General features: G+C 37.2%; 1 protein-coding gene across 1 annotated transcript in view; it reads right to left on the bottom strand.

Moving 5' to 3' along the window:
• PolE1 (DNA polymerase epsilon catalytic subunit 1) overlaps positions 1 to 21,353 on the bottom strand; it is a 650,197-nt gene that overhangs the window by 12,458 nt on the left and 616,386 nt on the right. The window contains 2 exon segments of the mRNA XM_090380641.1: positions 1,169 to 1,301; positions 6,216 to 6,295. Of these exon segments, the coding sequence (XP_090236767.1) occupies positions 1,169 to 1,301; positions 6,216 to 6,295 (213 nt within the window).

Below are 21,353 nucleotides of genomic sequence, written 5' to 3'. Positions count from 1 at the left end.
TGGTTAATTGCTGGAACAAACTTCCATCTGTCGTTGTGGAAGTTGATAGGTTAAATAAATTTATGGAGGAACTGGACAGGCATTTGGAGGGAATGGTGCGATTTTTTTTTTTTTTTTTTTTTTTTTTGGCTGATGCTGCATAAGCTCATACACTTGCTTTCTTGCATCACATGCCACCACCACTACTACTACTACTATTTTGTGAGCAGGGATAAGGAGGTGATTATTTCCTTGTATAAGGCAATGAAATGGTCAGGCCACGCCTTGAGTACTGCATACAGGTCTGGAAGCCTCATTTTAGGAAGGATGTAGAGTTGCTAGAATGTGTACAGAGAAGGCAAAAAGACTGGTGAGGGGAACAAAGGGGTGCTCTTACAAAGAAAAACTTACGTTTAAGGCAATCTGATTGAGGTGTATAAGGCCTTGGATTGAGATGGTTCAATGCTGATAGGATTCTTTCTCTTGCTCAGATTACAAACCTGAGAGTGCATAAACTGAAATCGAGGAAAGACAGTTGTCAAATAGATGTGTGGAAATTTGCCTTTTAGCCAGTGGGTAGTTGATAGCTTAAATAAATTCAAGACAGAACTAGATGAACATTTGAAATGAATTGATGGGTGAAATGGGAAGGTTTTTTTTGCTGATGTTGTATAAACTTGCTTTCTTGCATCGTATGCCTCTACTAATGCTAATACTTAAGTCTTTCTTTTAGTGTCCATTTTCTTACACCCTGTATGCTACATTGATTTCTGAGTTTCTAAGATTTCATTTCACGTCTGCATCATTTATTTTATTTATTTATTTATTTTTTATTCTGGCTGGATGACTCAATAAACAAACTTGGGATGGCTAAAGCAACTAAATATAAAATTTCATTAAAACTGAACAAGTTGTTACATGTGGATGGAATCATTTTAGAGCACAACAATACACAAGATTAGGCCAACCTGTTTAAACTATCTTTTTTTCAAAAGAAAAAAAGGATAGAAATAGTTTAATAAGTTTACCTAATCTGGTGTACTGCTGAGTAAAACTGAATGGTGAATAATGCCTGTTCACATGACTTTATATATGCTTACTATATGGTTAAGAGGACACTAACCAGACAGCATTACAAATATTGCATAAAAAGTCCAAACAAATTCAAGTTGAAAAATTTAAAACTTACCATGTGGCACTTGGTACACAGAAGATCTTGTAAAATATAAGCCATAGATTTTTGTTGTATACAATCTACCAACAGTGTTTCAATTTCTTTGGTGTCATATGGTGCCTTGCAAACACTGCATAGCCATGCAGGCCTAGAAACAAAAGAGCGTAACAATAAAACATAGCCTTGAAAAGCATTTTGTTTAAAAAAAATGTGTGTGCATTCTTAAAAAAGTTAGGTTATATTACATATTACATTTCAGGTGCATTTTATTTCTGTTTCTCTACATATCTGAATTTTTTTTATTTTTGTGATTAATAGAAGTGAAAAGTAAATAATTATAATCTATAAAAGTAAGTGTTTTCACTTTACTGTATACAGCTAGGCCTCGCATAACGCGAGTTCGATTAACGCGATATTCAGTTAACGCTATTTGGAAAATGATACCACTTTTCACTTTACACGATGCAAATTTCCAGTTAACGCGATTTTTTTTTCCTTTTTTTTAATGCGATAGTTGAAAAAGATTTGAATCGCGCGTTAAGCTTACCGCGAGTCGTACGGTCAATAAACAAACGTTTGCCTGCTGCCCGCCTCGGTGTGTTCCATCAACCATCGGAAGAATACGTGTTTGTCTCCTGCTAATAAAGTCAATGCAGACTTGCATTTAAAAATTCAAATTTTTAAATGAGCCAGATGAAAATTTTAATGCGAAGGCGATAACGGTAAAAGAATTAGATGAAATCTTTCGTATCGCATAGAACCACAAAAAGAGGTTTGATGTTCTCTGCGATATTTATTTCGCCAGGGCCCAGAGAAGATTGTTGTCGGCTATCGGAAATTGACTGATGAAAAGAGAAAGTTAACACTGTTCAAATATTTCCGCAACAGTCATTTCTTCATTGTGTATTTTATGTCAGAGGTTCCCACAGTTTCTCGGTTCACGGCGCCTTTAATGTGTCAGTAATTTTTTCAAGGCGCACCCAGACCAAAAGAAATACCTAACAGTTTCGTTTAGTAGTTAGGTCCAAACAACTTAATAAGAAATGCTGAAACTGTGAACTACCTCGAGCTATTAGTTCGCGCGGTGTCCGACAGATGTCGAGTATCGCTGTGTTTCAATCGAAAATTTAAAATATTCCGCGGCGAACAGTTTAAGAACCGCTGTTTTATGCAATAAACATTTAATTCCATAATTATTTTCATTATCTTTTACATTATATACAGTTAAAAAGTTATTTAAAAGGTATTTTTAAAATTCTTCATGGCCATTCCAGAAGGTCAAGGACCAATTATAATTTTCCTATTGGTTATGACATTCGATTAACGTGTTTCCGTTTTGCGCGATGCGCTCGCGGGACGAATTAATCGTGTTAATCGAGGCCTGCCTGTATACCTCACATTTAAAATTGATAAGCTTAACATTGATAAATGCAAAGTACTACTGCTTATGGGTAACAAGTGATCCAAGAATAACATACCAACTGGATGATACCACACTCAGGGTGGTGGAGAACAAAAAGACCTAGGGGTAATTGTACTGTCTGACATGAAGTTCTCTGTATGGTGCAAAAAGGCAGCTAGGACAACTCATGTGGTTCTGTCAATGATATACAGGAATGAAGATGGTATTCTTATTCTCAGAAAAAGTAGGGTTTTTTTTTTTTTTTTTTTGGCTATATCTGTATAAGGTTGCATCATTTATCGCCTCAATACTGATTAGTTTAATGCAATTTAAAGGTTACACCATCTTGAATTAATTTTCTTCCTGGACAATTAATTTAAGGACATAGCTGTCGACATTTCAGAACCTCTGGGCTCCATTTTAAAGTTATAAGTACACAGAGAAAAGGGGGAAAAAAATTATTATAGGTCAACACATTAATCTTTGAAAATCCAGAAAAAAATTCAAATATTAGCTAGTTTCAAAAGATTATGAAAAATTAAAAGTGGTATAAAAAAAAAAACTTATATACTACTTACAAAATTAGTAATTTTTCTTCAGCCTTGTACCCATTTCATCAGGGATACAAATTTAAAACAAATAAAAACAATATCACTGCATGAAACAAATCTGCTAAAGAAATGTTTTCTCCCTCCACTTGTGAACTCATTAATTTATAAAAGAGAGATTACCGATTCTTGAAGGTTGAAGATAAAGTCAATCAAATGATTACCAATAGCAGCAATTTGGAATGATGCACAATTTATTGTTGCATATTTTGATGGGAAGAAGTGGGGGGAAGGCATATTGTTGTCCCATGTGTTGAAGGTAAGGCAGAATTATGTGGTAATTCTCTGCAATCCTTTCCAAAAAATGATTCTAAAAAGAAATAGGTTCCTTCCTGTGAAAATAAAGGGCAAGTTCTAGTAATACCTCACTCAGATATGCTAAGTAATAACCAGAGGTGGCCAAGCTTTCTTTTCTTGAAGTGCTACATATTATGTTAAAAGAGCATCTAGCGACATATCTATAAGCTACCCAAATTAATACCCCCCCCACTACTCCACCAAATGTTTTTAACCGCATAAAGGAATTATTGTATAATGCTAAATTTAATATAAGTTAACAAATGTTCCTTACAGAATACCACAACATTGAACTCCAGGTTATAATTTTTGACAATAAAAGTGGAATTTAAATTGTATATTCGTTTCTGATTTTTTACATTATTTTTTTATTTTTTTTTTTACATTATTTTATCTTTTTGCAGATAAGCTTGCTCTAATAGTTTGACAATTCATGGTGTATTCAATAGTAAGAAAAAGTGAGTGGGACATGCTGTATGAAGTAATGAAATTTTTGGATATGGCATACACGTGGTAAGAATATACCCAGATCCTTGACATAACGTGGGCTCGACAATGCTCCCTACATACACATTACTCGGACTCCCTCCAGTCACTATCTGGCAGAGTAGAGGTAGCAAGATTATATATTAGCTGATCCGGAAGCCTCCTAGATAGTTACCAATAGGTTCGGTCCGGTGTACTAACTAGCGGCCGGCCTGCGAACGCCGTTTTATAGCTGTATCCTCGAAATATAAGGAATATTGGATCTCACCATGATGTTCATCATAACCTGAAAAGTCATCAATCATACTGCATGAAGGAAGAGATAGGGAAGGGTTTTGGTCATGGGGTTTTGTCAATGATATATAGGAATTTTGCTAGCAGGGAGAAGGAGGTGATTGTCCCTCTGTATAAGGCAATGGTCAGGCCACGCCTTGAGTACTGCGTACAGGTCTGGAGGCCTCATTTTAGGAAGGATGTAGATTTACTTGAGCGTGTACAGAGAAGGGCAACAAGATTGGTGAGGGGAATGAAGGGATCCTCTTACCAAGAGAGGCTTAAGTTCTGCAAATTGCAGTGGCTGGAGACTAGGCACCTGCGAGGTGATCTGATTGAGGTGAATAAGGCCTTGAATGGGTTGAGCACGCTGAATTCTGATGGGATCCTTCCACTTGTTCAGAATACGAACCTAAGGGGGCTTAAATTCAAATTAAGAAAGGACAGATGTAGAATGGATGTGCGGAAATTTGCCTTTAGCCAGCGGGTGGTTAATTGCTGGAACAAACTTCCATCTGTCGTTGTGGAAGTTGATAGGTTGAATAAATTTAACCTATCTGCAAATTGCAGTGGCTGGAGACTAGGCACCTGCGCGGTGATCTGATTGAGGTATATAAGGCCTTGAATGGGTTGAGCACACTGAATTCTGATGGGATTCTTCCACTTGTTCAGATTACGAACCTAAGGGGGCATAAATTCAAATTAAGAAAGGACAGATGTAGAATAGATGTGCGGAAATTTGCCTTTAGCCAGCGGGCGGTTAATTGCTGGAACGAACTTCCATCTGTCGTTGTGGAAGTTGATAGGTTGAATAAATTTAAGGAGGAACTGGACAGGCATTTGGAGGGAATAGTGTGATTTTTTTTTTTTTTGGCTGATGCTGCATAAGCTCATACACTTGCTTTCTTGCATCACATGCCACTACTACTACTACTTAAGCTCTAGAGACTAAACATGGGTTCCACCACTTCAAGCCTCCAATAAGCAAAGTGGTGGTATTGCACCGGTTGATGAGAGTCATCTACCACCTAGTACTGCCTGGTAACATAGAGGGGCGGCATTCTTCCATGTGGTGTGGGTGCCACACCTCGACCCCTGCTTACGTTGCTTCACACCTGGGTGGTCACCTACCATGTACTTGCGCAATGAGGTTATACCCAGGATTACTAACAGTCGCACCATCGTGAAGGTGCAAGCAGAGGATTTGGCTGTCACAGACCGTCCGGACTTTGCCAAAATTGGGTCTACTTGACTTGAGTGTCACCCAAATATCAGTTCCATCGGTGGTGGCTGCTGATAGAACTTATCTCCAGCTATCTCATCTCTGATTGACTTAGATGGTAAATGGAGATAGCTCTCATCTCTGATTGACTGTGCTGTTTCTTTACATCATATACAGTATTTTATAGCTGCGCATTTTGAAATTTTTTATAGCTTTTTGATATTTTTGGCCTTCTGGTTTCAAAACTGTCATTATTGTAAATTGTTGATAAACAAATCATCGTAAACAGAGAGCTATCTGTATTTCTGTTTCATGCACCATGTGAAATGACTAATGAGTTTATTCTTTTTTTTTTTTTTTTTTTTTATGAAAACCCCAAACACGAAAGGTATCAAAAACCTATAGTACTTAGTACCGTGCCTGGGTTGAAGGAGAAGTATGGGGGGGGGGGATGCCGGAAACTTTGCTCTAGAGACTAAACATGGGTTTCTCCACTTCAAGCCTCCAATAAGCAAAGTGGTGGTATTTCACCGATTGATGAAAGTCATCTACCAACTAGCTTTTGGCACATTTTAAATTCAAAATGAAAACTAATTGCAACTTAAAAAACTAGACATAAATAATTTTTTAGGCTTTAATCCATCATCATCAGCCATTTTCAATTGACTGCAGGATGAAGACATCTCCATTAATCCAGTTCACCTTAAATCTATGCAACAGATAATGTATTACTGTATGTATACAACTGTATAAAGGAATTCTATATAAGCTTACAGGCCAGTAGATTCAAGAATACTGTACTGATCTCTGCACAGATCCAAATCATTACAGATGTTGCACATTTTGCATATGACCTAAAACAAATAAATGAAATAAACTTTAAAGCATGATCAAAGAAAAAGGAAGTTTAATATTATATAATAGTTTGAATTATAGAATATAAAATAAATATAACAAAAAATACACCAAAACACACAAATTAATATTTGAGAATGATAAGCTTAATAACCTAAGTATTCTTAGCATTGATGCAAGAAAGCAAGCATATAGCACATCAGCAAAAAAAAAAAAAAACTTTCCCATTTTACCCATCCGGTCACTCCAAATGTTTGTCTAGTTCAGCCTTAAATTTATTTAAGCTATCAATTTCCACAACAACAGACAGAAGTCTGTTCCAGCAATCAACTACCCGCTGGCTAAAGGCAAACCTCCGCACATCTATTCTACAACTGCCTTTCCTCAATTTGAATCTATGCCCCTTCATTTTCTTAATCTCAGCAAGTGGAAGTATCTCATCAGCACTGAGCCTGCTCAAACCATTCAAGGCCTTGTACACCTCAATCAAATCACCTCGCAGGTTCCTAGTCTCCAGGTGCTGCAACTTACAGAATTTAAGCCTCTCCTGGTAAGAGAACCCCTTTGTTCCTCTCAGTAATCTTGTTTCCCTTCTCTGTACTTGTTCTAGCAACTCTACATCCTTCTTAAAATGAGGCCTCCAGACCTATACACAGTACTCGAGGTGTGGCCTCACCATTGCCTTATACAAAGGTATAATTACCTCCTTGTCTCTGCTAGCAAAATTCCTATATATCGTTGTCAAAACTCCATGACCTGCTCTGGCAGCCCATCTGCACTGCTCAGAGAACTTCATATCCGACTGCACAATTACTCTCAGTTCTTTTTCATTCTCCACCCCCCTGGGTGCAGTACCACACAGTTGGTACATTTCTCTTGGGATACTGCTACAGTACTTTGCATTTGTCAATATTAAACTTCAGTTGCCACTTCTTAGCCCATCGACCTAACTTTTCTAGATCCTGTTACAGTAGCATACTGTCTTTACTATCATTAACAACCCTGCTAACCTTTGTATCATCTGCAAACTTGGACATTAAGCTGATATAGCTTCATCAATATCATTAATAAATGCACAAAACAACAATGGGCCCAGCACAGAACCCTGGGGGACTCCACTAATAACATTAACTACTACATTAATCCACGTACAGCAGTCTCCATTTATTATGACTCTGTCTCCTTCCACTCAACTGTCCTTTTATCTTTTTGTAGCAACTTGTCCTTAATGCCATACCACTCCAATTTGTACAGCACTCTTCCACGTGCAACACTATCAAAAACTTTCCTGAAATCCAAGTATATAATATCAAAATTATTTTTTGCATCCAGTTCCTTTGTGACCACATCGTAGTACCCAATCAAATTGGTCAGACAAGACTTCCCCCTTAACAAACCCATGCTGTGTCTGAACTATTGATGCAGTCTTGTCTAGATGATCCTGCAATTCCTCTTTAACCAGTGACTCCATTATTTTCCACAGAACAGAAGTTAAACTAACAAGTCTATAATTATTTGCGTCACCCTTTGAACTCCCTTTGTGAATTGGGGATATGGTTCTTATAAGAAGCTTTATTTTTATTTGATTTCCTCAGAAACTGACTTTATATAAGCATTGATAATACTACTGTTGATTCAGTTAATGGACACAAAGAATAAAATAAATGTAATGCAACCTTGATGTGATGCCCTTGTTATAAAGTGCTTATGGACATAATGCAGGTGTGATCATATCTCCCAAGATGGATATAAAAAATAAATGCACATTATGGCAAAACACAAATTTCCGACAGAAACCAGCGAAAATAAACATCTATACCTTGGGGATGGGGGCCAACTACTGACAAACTATTAAAGACAAAAATACCAAATATGTCACGATTAAAAATATATTTTGAATTGCGATATATTCAGTTACAGACCAAATTGCATGAACTGATGAACAGCTTGCATATTGTTAAGAGTTTGTTATTATTAGCCAATGGTAGTTTTCTTTAAAATTATATTGTATTGTGAATTTTGCTAGTAGTAGTAGTGGTGGCATGTGATGCAAGAAAGCAAGTGTATGAGCTTATGCAGCATCAGCCAAAAAAAAAAAAAAAAAAAAAAAAATCCCAAATCAGTACACTCTAATCACTGCCACCTAGTGGTTCCTTTATCTGAAAATTCTTAATACACGAATGATCACTGCTGATAACCAGATCAAGAGTATTACTCTCTCTGGTTGCCTCTCGAACATGCTGCTGCAGAAAACAATCATCCAATAAATCCACAAAAATCTTACTAGTGTGCGAGTGACCAATCCACAAGTTCCAGTCAATATCTGGGAAGTTAAAATTCCCCCATTATAAGACATTCTGATTTACCAGCCCACTCTATTTCTCTGTACAATTGTTCATTGTACTCATTCAAGTCATTAGGCCTAAAACACACTCCTACTCTTATTTTTGCTTTCGCAGTGCTTATGTCGGGCGATAAACTTTCCTAGACTTGGTCTAGGAAAGTTTAAGAAAATTTAAGTTTATAAACAATTTATAGCCTACAAATGATCGCTAGCATATTTTATCACAAGGCCATACATATAATTTATATAAATTTATTGGTCATTTTAAATTGAAAATAAGGCTTTTATATAGAATTAAGGCTTTTCTATTTAAGAATTAAGTGCAGTTAAAAATAGAAGTTATATGCTAGGTATACATTTCCTAGAAATACATACCATTGCAGGTGCTTTAATTTAATTGCCTGTTATTTTCCAAAATTGGAATTAGGTAGGTACCTACTTAATTCCTTTAACTTAAGTAGCATGTTTTAGGGGATGGGATAGGGCATGCCAATTAGGGAGGTACTTATATATTTATAATCTCTTACAATCACAACATTTTCTTATTTTGAGTTTATTTTTCATCCTTTTTAGTTTGTGAATGCATCATGAAGGTGGAATTTTTGAAATCAGAAAAAGGAAAACCGAAATTGTGCTATAGTGGACATTTGTTTTATAAAGACAGGCAAATTGAAACAAAAATTCATTGGAAGTGTCAAAATTACCGAAAAACCAAATGTGCCGCTTGAATTACTACGGTAGATAACACCATCGTTAAAACATGGAAGGAGCACAATCATCGTGGAGACGCAGCAGGAGTTGAGGCAGCACAACTTCTTGATACCATTCGAACTTATGCAGAAACAACAAATAATACGACTCATAGTATTATTTCAAATGTTTCGAGAATCTGTAGCCAAGCAGCAGCCCCTAAGCTTCCAAGTGTAGATACAATGAAACGAATGATCCGAAATATAAGAAATCGAAAATTTGAATGCCCAGTTCTTCCAATGCATCGTAGAGACATAGTTTTACAGAAGAATATAAAACATCACGCAATGGAGAATTGTTTCTACAATTTTATTCTGGACCGGAGGACAATCATATGTTAATTTTCAGTATGAAAAGAAATTTCCAGTTGTTAGAGCGAAGTGAACACTGGTATGCCGATGGGACATTCAAAACTGCTCCCTTACTTTTTTTTTATCAGCTGTATACGATACATGGATTCAAGGACAAAATATCACTTCCATTAGTTTATGCATTATTGCCTAACAAGTCTGAGGAAACGTATGTATCTCTACTATAGCAGCTGAAAGTACTGGACCCAGCTATGGCCCCGCAATCAACAACTATAGATTTTGAGACGGCGATGATGAATGCTTGTAGAAGAGTTTTTCCTGACGCTTCGCAATGGGGTTGTTTTTTCCACTTTTCACAATGTTTTTTCATTCCATTCAGAATAATTGATTGAAACGTCATAAAACTGATGCTAATTTTGCTTTAAATATGAGAATTTTGGCGGCTGGTTGGTTGGTTATTGGGTTTTATTGGTGCATTTAGCAACTAAGGCTATAATGCGCCAAAACCAGATGATATATAAAAATTTAAATTTCACTGACCTAATTACTTAGGTCACCATGTCAAGATATAAAATAACAATGGTATAAAATGTAGAAAAGATAAATCAATAAAGAAATAACAATAACATGTAAATTTTAAATACAAGTAAAAACCTTTATTGATTTAAAATAGCTAAAAACAGCAGACACATTGTCATTGTCGGATAAAATCTGACTGAGTGTATATGGCTCAGTCAGATGATTAAAAGAGGTAAAATGGATATTGCTAAAATCTGGACAGTCAACTAAAATGTGTCTAATTGATAAAATTGTGCCATAGGACTCACACACAGGAGGATCATCAGCCCTCAGCAAAAACGAATGAGTCAAATGACTATGTCCTATGTGGGTCCAGGCAAGAAAAACTTCCTCCTTACGATTCCTGCGCAGACTAGAAATTTTGGCAGCAATTGCATTTGTGCCCACTCCAATTGTGACGGTTGTTTTTGATCATATGTGTGAAAATGGTGTTTTTCCTCCAGAATCGCAAGAAGTTGTTGATTATTTTGAGGATACATGGATTGTATGCCCAACCAGAACGACATCTTCGTCGACCACCAAAGTATTCCCATGAAATGTGGAACGTATGCCAACTTATTCTTGAAGGATTACCAAGAACGAATAATTCTGTTGAAGGGTGGCATAGAGGATTTGAGGAACAAGTCGCTGCTTATCATCCCAACATTTGGAAATTTATCGATTGCATTAAAAAAGAACAAAGTATTAACAAAATGTGCATTGAACAATATTTAAGTGGAAGTCATCCAGACAACAAAAAAAGAAGTAGCGCGATTGTGATGAACGAATTAAAAGGCTTGTTAGTGTATACGATGAACGGGGTGATATTGTTGATTATCTAAGAGGTACAGTGCATAATATTTCCTATTAATAATGTACATACCGTGTTGTAAATATTACAGTTTCTTAGTAATTAATTATCCCAACGTGACTGATTCTGAAGATTGCATAAACATTCATTTTGAATTTTTGCAGAGCACTATGACATACATAATGTTATAATTAGTTTAGTTTAAAATTAACCAATTGTTATATTGTTCAAATAATGGATTTTTTACTATTTTTGTGATACATGTAACTATTAAAATACATAATCTACCTATAAAATTACATATTTCCATACATGTGTTTTTTTATTTCCGTACTATTCCCTCATAGTTCATAGAATTCCAAAAATATGCTAATCATAGCTTAAGGCATAAACTTAAATAAAAAATAACTTTTTATGATTTGACCAAACACATCTCATTGCTTCTAGATGGTAAAATGCCATAAACTGATGCGGTGGTAAATTGCTGGCGATAAACTTTCCTAGACTCTTTTTATTTATTTAGTAAATGGATAAGAAAAAAAAAAAGGGAAAAAGGCAACAACCTTTTGTGTGAACCAAGAACATTTTGTTTCTGTGAACCTGCCATATTTGCATTAGCATTAGTAGAGGCATATGATGCAAGAAAGCAAGCTTATGCAGCATCAGCCAAAAAAAAAAAAACCCTCCCATTTCACCTCTCCATTTGTTCCAAATGCCTGTCCAGCTCAGCCTTAAATTTATTTAGGCTATCAACTGCCACAACAACAAATGGAAGTCTGTTCCACCAATCAACTACCTGCTGGCTAAAGACAAATTTCCGCACAGATATTCTACAACTGTCTTTCCTCAATTTGAATCGATGCCCCCTCAAGTTCCTAATCTGAGCAAGAGGAAGAATCCCATCAGCATTCAGCTTGATCATCCCATTTAAGGCCTTATACACCTCAATCAGATCACCTTGCATGTGCCTACTCTCCAGGTGCTGCAATTTACAGAACTTAAGTCTTTCTTGGAAAGAGCACCCCTCTGTTCACCTCACCAATCTTGTTTCCCTTCTTTATACTCATTCTAGCAACTCTACGTCCTTCTAAAATGAGACCTCCAGACCTGTACACAGTACTCTAGGTGTGGCCTGACCATTGCCTTGTATAATGGGATAATCACCTCCCTGACCTGCCCTGGCAGTCTGTCTGCACTGCTCAGCGAACTTCATATTTGACTGCACAATTACCCACCAAGTCTTTTTCACTTTCCACTTCTCTGAGTGTAGTACCACACAGTTGGTACGTTTCTCTTGGGTTATTGCTACCCATATGCAGGACTTCGCATTTGTCAATGTTAAACTTCAGTTTCCACTTCTCAGCCAAATTTCCCAACTTATCTAGATCCAGTTGGAGTAGAATATTGTCTTTACTGTTGTTAACAACCCTACCAACCTTTGTATCATCTGCAAACTTGGATATTAAACCTGATATACCTTCATCAATTTAAAGATAAATATACAAAACAACACCGAACCCTAGGGAACGCCACTAATAACATTTGACCGTGAAGAGCAGTGTCCATTGATTACCACTCTCTGTTGTCTCCCACTCAAACCATCCCTTTATCCATTGTAGCAACTTATCCTTAATGCCATACCTCTCCAATATGTACAGCAGTCTTCCATGTGCAACTATCAAAAGCTTTCCTGAAATCCAAGTATATGACATCAAAATTATTTTTGGCATTCAGTTCCTTTGTGACCACATCGTAGTTGGTTGGCTGTTGTTGGATTTTTTTGCGCAAAAGCAACTTTGGCCACATTGCGCCTATTTATTAGTATTATGTGACAATGACGTTGACATTTCTTAATTATCACATCGTAGTATCCAATCACATTGGTTAGACAAGACTTCCCCCTAACAAACCCATGCTATGTCTGAACTATTACTGCAGTCTTGTCTAGGTGATCCTGCGTCACTTCTTTAACCAGCGATTCCCTGGAACACAAGTTAAACTAACAGGTCTATAGTTACTGGTGTCACCTTTTGAACCCCTTTGTGAATTGGTTATACATTTCCATACCTCCAGTCCAAGGAAGCTCTCATAATTATGGCTAAGAGTTTGCTTACTTCCTTTGCTGCCTCCTTTAATATAAATGGATATATCCTGTCCACCTCAGGTGCCTTTTTTATGTTTAACTTCAACAACTGTTGAAGTTAAACATAAATATTGTTCAAGGTTTAGGCCTAAATGGATTTCAGATGAACTAATTAGACATGTGGCAGAGAATAAAAATGCATGGGACACATAAATAAACAGATGACAGAAGCCCATGATAGATATAAGCTGGTCTGTAACAAAGTCACAAAGGAGGTTAGGCAGGCAAAGGCAGATTACAAGAAATCTTTGGCAAAGGATGCAAAGAAAAACAGCAAAGATTTCTTTACTTATGTAAACTCTAGAAGGAAAGGGATGAATCTGATTGGTCCACTTGATATTGATGGTTCAACTGTTGATGATCCTGTTCAGGTAGCTAACAAACTAAATTCATATTTTGCATCTACGTTCACACATGAGGAGTTACTCAGGGAGGAGAATGCCAGAGGTGTATTAAACTCTGGCAGTAAGCTAGATAATCTTGTAATAAATGAGAGTAAAATGGAGGAGAAATTGTTGAAGATAAACATAAGGCAGGAACCTGGGGTGGAAGGAATCTATTCAGTTATATTAAAAGAGTCAGCAAAAGAAGTAAGCAAACCCTTAGCCATAATTATGAGAGCTTCTTTGGACTCAGGGGATATACCCATGGACTGGAGATGTGCAAATGTGACCCCAATCCACAAAGGAGGATCAAATGGAGACACAGGTAATTAAAGACCTGTTAGTTTCGCTTCTGTTCCAGGAAAATTAATGGAGGCACTGGTTAAAGAAACACTGCAGGATAATCTAGACAAGACTTCAGTTATATCTCAGACACAACATGGGTTTGTTAAGGGGAAGTTTAGTCTGACCAACTTAATTGGATACTATGATGTAGTCACAAAGGAACTGGATGCAAAGATTAATTCTGATTTGGATATTAGAAAGGCTTTTGATACTGTTGCACATGGAAGACTGCTGCACAAATTGGAGCAGTGTGGCATTTGAAGCAAATTGCTGCTATGGATAAAGGAATGGTTGAGTGGGAGTAAACAGAGAGTGGTAATCAATGGACACTGCTCTTTGCAGACTAATGTTATTAGTGGAGTCCCCCAGGGTTCAGTGTTGGGTCCATTGTTGTTTTCTGTATTCATCAATAATATTGATGATGGTATATCAGGCTTAATGTCCACGTTCACACACGTTATGAAGGTCGGCAGAGTGGTTAATAACAGTATGCTGCTGCAACAGGATCTAGAAAAGTTGAGCACATGGGCTGAGAGGTGGCAACTGAAGTTTAACATTTGACAAATGTAAAGAACTGCATATGGGAAGCAGTAACCCCAGAGTAAAGTATCAACTGTGTGGTACTATACTGACAGTGGTGGAGAGTGAAAAGAACCTGGGGGTAATTATGCAGGCATACAGAAGTTTTGTGAACAGTGCAGATGGTCTGCAAGAGTTGCTCATGGTGTCTTGTCAATGATATACAGGAATTTTTCTAGCAGGGATAAGGTGATTATCCCCTTGTATAAGGCAATGGTCAGGCCACACCTTGAGTACTGTATACAGGTCTGGAGGTTTGATTTTAAGAAGGATGTAGAGTTGTTGGAACGAGTACAGAGAAGGGCAACAAGATTAGTGAATGGAACAAAGGGTTGCTCATACAAAGAAAGGCTTAAATTTTGCAAATTACAGTGTCTGGAGACTAGGCACCTGCGAGATAATCTGATTGAGTGTGTAAAGCCTTGAATAGTTTGAGCATGCTCAATGCTGATGGGATTCTTCCTCTTGCTCAGAATAATTGGCTGAGAAGGCATAAATTCAAATTGAGGAAAGACGGTTGTAGGATATATGTGTGGAAGTTTGCCTTTAGCCAGCGGGTGGTTGATTGCTGGAACAAACTTCCATCTGTTGTAGAAGTTGAAAGCTTAAACAGATTCAATGCAGAACTAGACAAACATTTGGAGCAAGTGGATGGGTGAAATAAGAAGGGTGTGTGTGTGTGTGTGTGTGTGTGTTTGGCTGATGCTATATTATAAGCTTGCTTTCTTGCATCATGTGCCCATGCTAATGCTAATTTCTCCTCCACTTTGCTCTCATTTATTACAAAATCACTTAGCGCCCTGTTAGAGTTTGATAAACTTCTGGCACCCCCTCATTGAATAACTCCTCATGTGTAAATGTAGATGCAAAATACTCATTCTGTTTATCAGCTACTTGAACATGATCATCAATAGTCAACCCATCTATGTTAAGTGATCCAATCTGATTCATCCTTTCCTTCTAGTGTTTACATAAGTAAAGAACTCTTTGCTGCTTTGCATCCTTTGCCAAAGACTTCTCATAATCTGCCATTGCCTGCCTAACCTCCTTTGTGACTTGATTACAGACTAGCTTATATTTGCCATAGGCTTCTGTGTCAACTACACTTTATATGCATCCCATACATTTTTCTTCTCTGTCATGGGCCTCATTAATTCATCTGACATCCATTTAGGCCTAAACCTTGAAAAGTATTTCTTAGTTGGAATGAAACGCCTAGTAGCCTACAAAATTAAGTTCCTGAAGGCTTCCTATTTAGAATTCAACGTTGGTAATATCATCAGTTGATCCCACTGTACAGAATTTAAAAACTGTCTGAGACCCCTGTAGTCACCTTTATGAAAGAAAAGTCCTTCCCTTTACCCCTGATGGTAGTTAGATCTCTAAGTAAATCCCACATCAGTACACTGTGATCACTGCTACCTAGTGGTTCTTTTATCTGCAAATTCTTAATGCATGAATAATCACTGCTGATAATCAGATAAAAAGTATTACTCCCTCTGGTTGCCTCTCAAACATTTTGCTGAAGAAAACAGTCATCCAATAAATCCACAAAAGTCGTGCTAGTGTGTGAGTGACCAATCCACAAGTTCCAGTCAATATCTGTAAAGTTAAAATCCCCCATTATAAGAATGAATATTATCCATTCCTTCCTCGAATCATCTTGTAACAGATATAAAATTTTGTGAAAATCAACCACTGGAATGGCAGAAGGGCAGACATGGTGAAGACAACAAATGCTTTATACATATATGCCAGTATTGAACAATTAAAAATAATTATTTATTTTTTATTAATTTTTATAATAATCAGAAATGTGAAAATTATTTGAACCTGCAGTACTTTGTACAATGATGTAGATGAGGTGAAATTTGAGAGGGGAACATGGCACCTTTAGTATGCCATAACCAAAATTTGATGAAAGTTTTGGTTATGGAATACACAATTAGTAATACTCCTGCTGTGGCATATAAGAAAAAATATACTCAGCTCCCTGACATAATTGGCCTCCACCACCATACACATTACCATATTGCATATGGTACAAGGAAGTTCCCGGCATTTGCTTTTTTTTTGTTTACTAGGTTTTTTTGCAGCAAAATATTAGTTAAAGATGATTATTGTATTTCTGTATACATGCAACTTCTTACCGGTATACATATATATACAATGTTCAGGGCCGTTACTAGCACGAGCAGGAAATGCACTCCTGGATAACCCGAACACTAACTTTATATTCTTCATTCATATATTGTTTACATTTCCTCCAACTAATTATTTTTTCCACACGTTGGGCTATTATTTTATACAAGGGCAGGAGTTTTCCTTGCCTAATTTCTCCTCCTGTTAGCTAAACTACTATTCCATTGCCTGTGACCACAAAACACACATGTATATGTGTGTGTTTTGTGGCCAGAATGAAATGAATATATATATATAAGGGATATTACCAAGCTCTGCCTTTGCAGCCAGCTGCAAGATAGGTCACACACACACACACACACACACACACACACACACACACACACACACACACACACACACACACACACACACACACACACACACACACACAAGATAAACTTATTCCGGAATTTAGTAACTTACTGGCTAAAAGAAAACTTCCTGCAATCCAATCTAAACCTCTTCCTCCCTAGTTCTGTAATCATTTACAACGGTAAAAATTCCACCCTTATTCGCTTTACTTTCGCCACTCAGAGCCTTGTACATCTCAATCAAGTCTCTTCTAAATTGTCTGGTTTCCAAGCTCTGTAACCGACATATTTAAAGTCTTTCCTTATATGGATACCTTTTTACTAATCTCACCAGATGCATTGCTTGTCTTTGAACCTTGGAAAATGTCTTTTTTAGGTGTGGTCTCCAAACTTGAACACAGTATTTACAATTGCCTTGTACAGTGGGATTATGATCTCCTATCTCAACAAGAAAATGTACAATAAATCATTGATAGGGCACAATGGGCCTTTCTCACCACCTGTCTACACTGCTTGGAAAATTTTTTATCCAATCATATCATAATCCCTTTCTCTGTGTACTGTTTTTAGTTCAACCCCACTAAATTATTTTGGAGTTGCTACTCCTCAAATGTAAAACACCTTGCATTTTGTTACACACAGCTGACCATCTCCGATGTCTATATAAGTTATCCTGAAGACGCTTTGCTTCGCAATGATAGTTAACTACTGTACTGACCTTGACACCACCTTTAAATTTTTACAATATTTTCTGTATCCCTTTATCAATGTCATTAGACGTCAACAAAGAGTTTAGACAATGATATGTAATAAAAATTAATGTAATGAAATTCTTGGTTATGGTGTACAGCATATCCAAGAATTCATTACTTCATACAGCAAGTCCTCCTCACCTTTTATTACTAGTGAAAACATCATGAATGGTCAAACTAATAGGAAAAATTTATCTGTGAAAAGAACTAAACCTCCCAAACACTTCCTCAATTCATTTCACAAATATACATGGTCTCAGTTCTAATCTCAATGATATCCATTTCCACTTAAAGGCTGCTAAACACAATCTCATCTATTTGACAGAATCCCAATTATCAGTTGGTTCAACCACTGCTCATCTCAGTTGTCCAAATTATTCACTGTATGATTCCTTTTGCTTCAAAGGCCCGCTCTGCTATTCCCTGTCAGAGATTTAGTAATTTGGAATCTCCTCATTTCGATCTTCTCTGGCTTAAAATCTCTTTACCATGTTCTGTCAAATTCATCTGTTGCCTCTATCATTCTCCCAACTCCATTAATCACTTGGAACTCTTTGACTTCCTCTCATTGAAACTTGACTTTCTCTAGTCCAACTTTCCTAACTTTTTAATTTTTAATTGTTCTTAATTAAAAATTAAAAAGTTGTGATTTTAATGTTCACAACTTCAGCTGGTCGAGACATTGAGGCTTTTTTAATTACTAACGATCTCACACAGACTGTTCATTTACCTACCAGAATACCAGACAATCCTAACCACGTAGCCAATGCACTCGAGATCTTTTTCTCACAAACAACCCATCTGAGTACACAATCGAGGTGACTGGTCTATAGGTACCTCAGATCACAACTTGCTGATGATTTCTCTCCAATGGAGCTTTCTCTTGTGGACATTCTCAACCTCGTTGTTTGGCATTACAAGAATGCAAAAATGGGATGATCTGTGAGGTTTTTTTTCCCCCTTCTTTTACTTGGTCAGATTACTGTTTCAAATCTTCTGATGTCAATGTTTGCCCAGATTGTTTCAGCGAAATTAATCTTATAAGGATGAAATCCTTAATTCCAAACTCCACCTTAATATCTTGTCCTTTATCTAAAACCTTTGTTTTTCCAATAAATGTGCTAAGGCTGTTCAAGATAAAAATGTTGCATATGGCAATTGGCTTGTATCCAAATCTCCAGGTTCATTTTCTGCCTACACCAAAGCTCACAGCAATTGTGAAGCAGTTATTAATCAGTCCAAACTAGATTCTGAACAGACCAAGAGTAGGAAACTTGATTCTTGACTAAACATTAGTCGAGAATTCTAGTCTCTTGCCAAAGCTATTGGCTGAAACTTTTGTCCATCTCTATTCCCACCTGTGTCAAAACCAGATAGTTCTATTGCCACTTCAGCCAAAGATAAAGCTGACCTGCCAGCATCCTACTTTTGTTCTAACTGATGTACTAATAATCTTGGTAAGCCACCTCCTACCATTCCCAGTACACTCCATTCAATGTTTCCTGTGGGCTTCCATCAAAAGGATGTCAGAAAATTTTTGAATAATCTTGATGCTAAGAAAGCTCGTGGTCCTGACAGTATTTCTCAACTTGTTCTCAAAAACTGTGATTCTGAGCTTACTATTGTTCTACGTTGCTTTTTTTCACTTTCTTATTTTAAAGGTGTTTTTCTTCTGCTTGAAAATTTGCTCACATCCAGCCAATTCCTAAAAAGGGTGACAGATCCTTCCCATCCAATTATTGTCCCATTGCAATTACTTCTACTCTTTCTAAAGTAATGGAAAATCAATTAAAAAAATAACTCAACCTAGCTAGAAACCTTCTATCTGATCAATGATCACCAGCATGGATTCCATCAGTGTCAATCTGGCTTATTTTACCCATCTAATGACAAGTTCAATGGAAAAGTTAGGTGAAATCAAGCAGTTGCTCTTGATATTTCAAAGGTGTTTGATCTTGTTTGGCATTTAAAAAAAAAAAAAAAAAATCTTGTTCATACTCCGGCATGACCAGCAAGGTCAGTGGATTTTACAATAAATCATCAACTTTTTTTTCTATTTTTCATTTTTTTTTGTCCTTGCCCTTTTCCCATTATATATATGATGTCAGCATTTTTACTATTTTGGCATGAAATTTTTACAGCTGGATGCCCTTTCTGAAGGCAATCCTCACCCTTTATCCGGACTGGGGATATGAGGTGGTCATTTCCTGACCTTCCGCATCCTCCGTATTTTGTCACGGTGCTCGAACCCTGGACTAATCAGGAAGCATGTGCTACGCACTACAATAAATTATCAATACAAATGTTAATTGTATTTAGCAATCATGGACTTGAACCCCGATCCGCTCCAAGAGCGTGTGCTACATCACATCGCTCCATACCACTTGGCTAAGTCAGGCATTAAATGACCTATATAATTATTTACTTGTGGATTTGTAGTGACGTTTGTTTGTTTGTTGTTTGTTATTTGGTTTTTAGGAGTATTAGCAACTAAGGCCATATTGCTCTGGGGATGTGGCGCCTCCATAGCCAGGTGGGAAGGAGCAGCAGTGCGTAGCCCACGCTTCTTGATTAGACCAGGGTTCGAGCCGTCACCACCAAATACGGAAGATGCAGAAAGGTCAGGGAATGACCACCGCATATCCCGGAGCAATATGGCCTTAGTTGCTAATGCTCCTAAAAACCAAATAACAACAACAACAACAGCTCCGGGGGTATGCGGTGGTCATTCCCTGACCTTTCCGCATCTGGTGGTCACGGGCTCGAATCTCGGTCTAATCAAGAAGCACATGCTACGCACTGCTGCTCCTGCCCACCTGGCTACGGAGGCACCTGTAGTGACGTAATTTCCCTGCCCACTTGTACCAGGTAAGCCATAAAGGCCTTTTAAACAAGCTTCCATCTAATGGTTTTTCCGACTATTTTTTAGAATTGGGTATCCAGTTTTCTCTCTAACCACTCACTGCAGGTGATGGTAGATGGCTCTCTGTCTTCTAACTTCTTCACTAATAATGGTTTTCCTCAAGGTTCGGCTCTTCCTCCCACTCTTTTACTCTTGTATATTAATGACCTTCTTCCATTAACCAAAAATTCTACCTACAGTTTTGCTGATGATAGTACATCACATTTCACCTTCCAGTTTGAGAAACCTTGCCCTGCTCAAACTGCTTCAGCTTCTCGAATATCCACTACCAATTCCTTAAATGCTGATCTCCAAGTAATTCTCCAGTGGGGCAAAGATAACTTAGTTGATTTCAATCCTTCTAAAATGTCAGTCCTGTCTTATATATAATCGCCTGGGAGGGCATAAATTCAAATTTAGGAAAGACGGTTGTAGGATAGATGTGTAGAAGTTTGCCTTTAGCCAGAGGGTGGTTGATTGCTGGAACATACTTTCATTTGTTTGTAGAAATTGATAGCTTAAATAGATTCAAGGCAGAACTTTACAAACATTTGGAGCAAGTGGATGGGTGAAATAAGGTTTTTTTTTTTTTTTTTTTGCTGATGCAATATAAGCTTGCTTTCTTGCATCATGTGCCTTTGCTAATCTCACAAAAAGGATTCTTCTGCTCCTATGCTTATCTTC

Source organism: Mastigoproctus giganteus, chromosome 9 (genome assembly GCF_048544385.1).
Source record: "Mastigoproctus giganteus isolate SK-2022 chromosome 9, ASM4854438v1, whole genome shotgun sequence".
Taxonomy (NCBI): Eukaryota; Metazoa; Arthropoda; class Arachnida; order Uropygi; family Thelyphonidae; genus Mastigoproctus; species Mastigoproctus giganteus.
The sequence above is the reverse complement of the archived record's forward strand: the minus strand, read 5'-3'. Positions and strand labels throughout refer to the sequence as shown.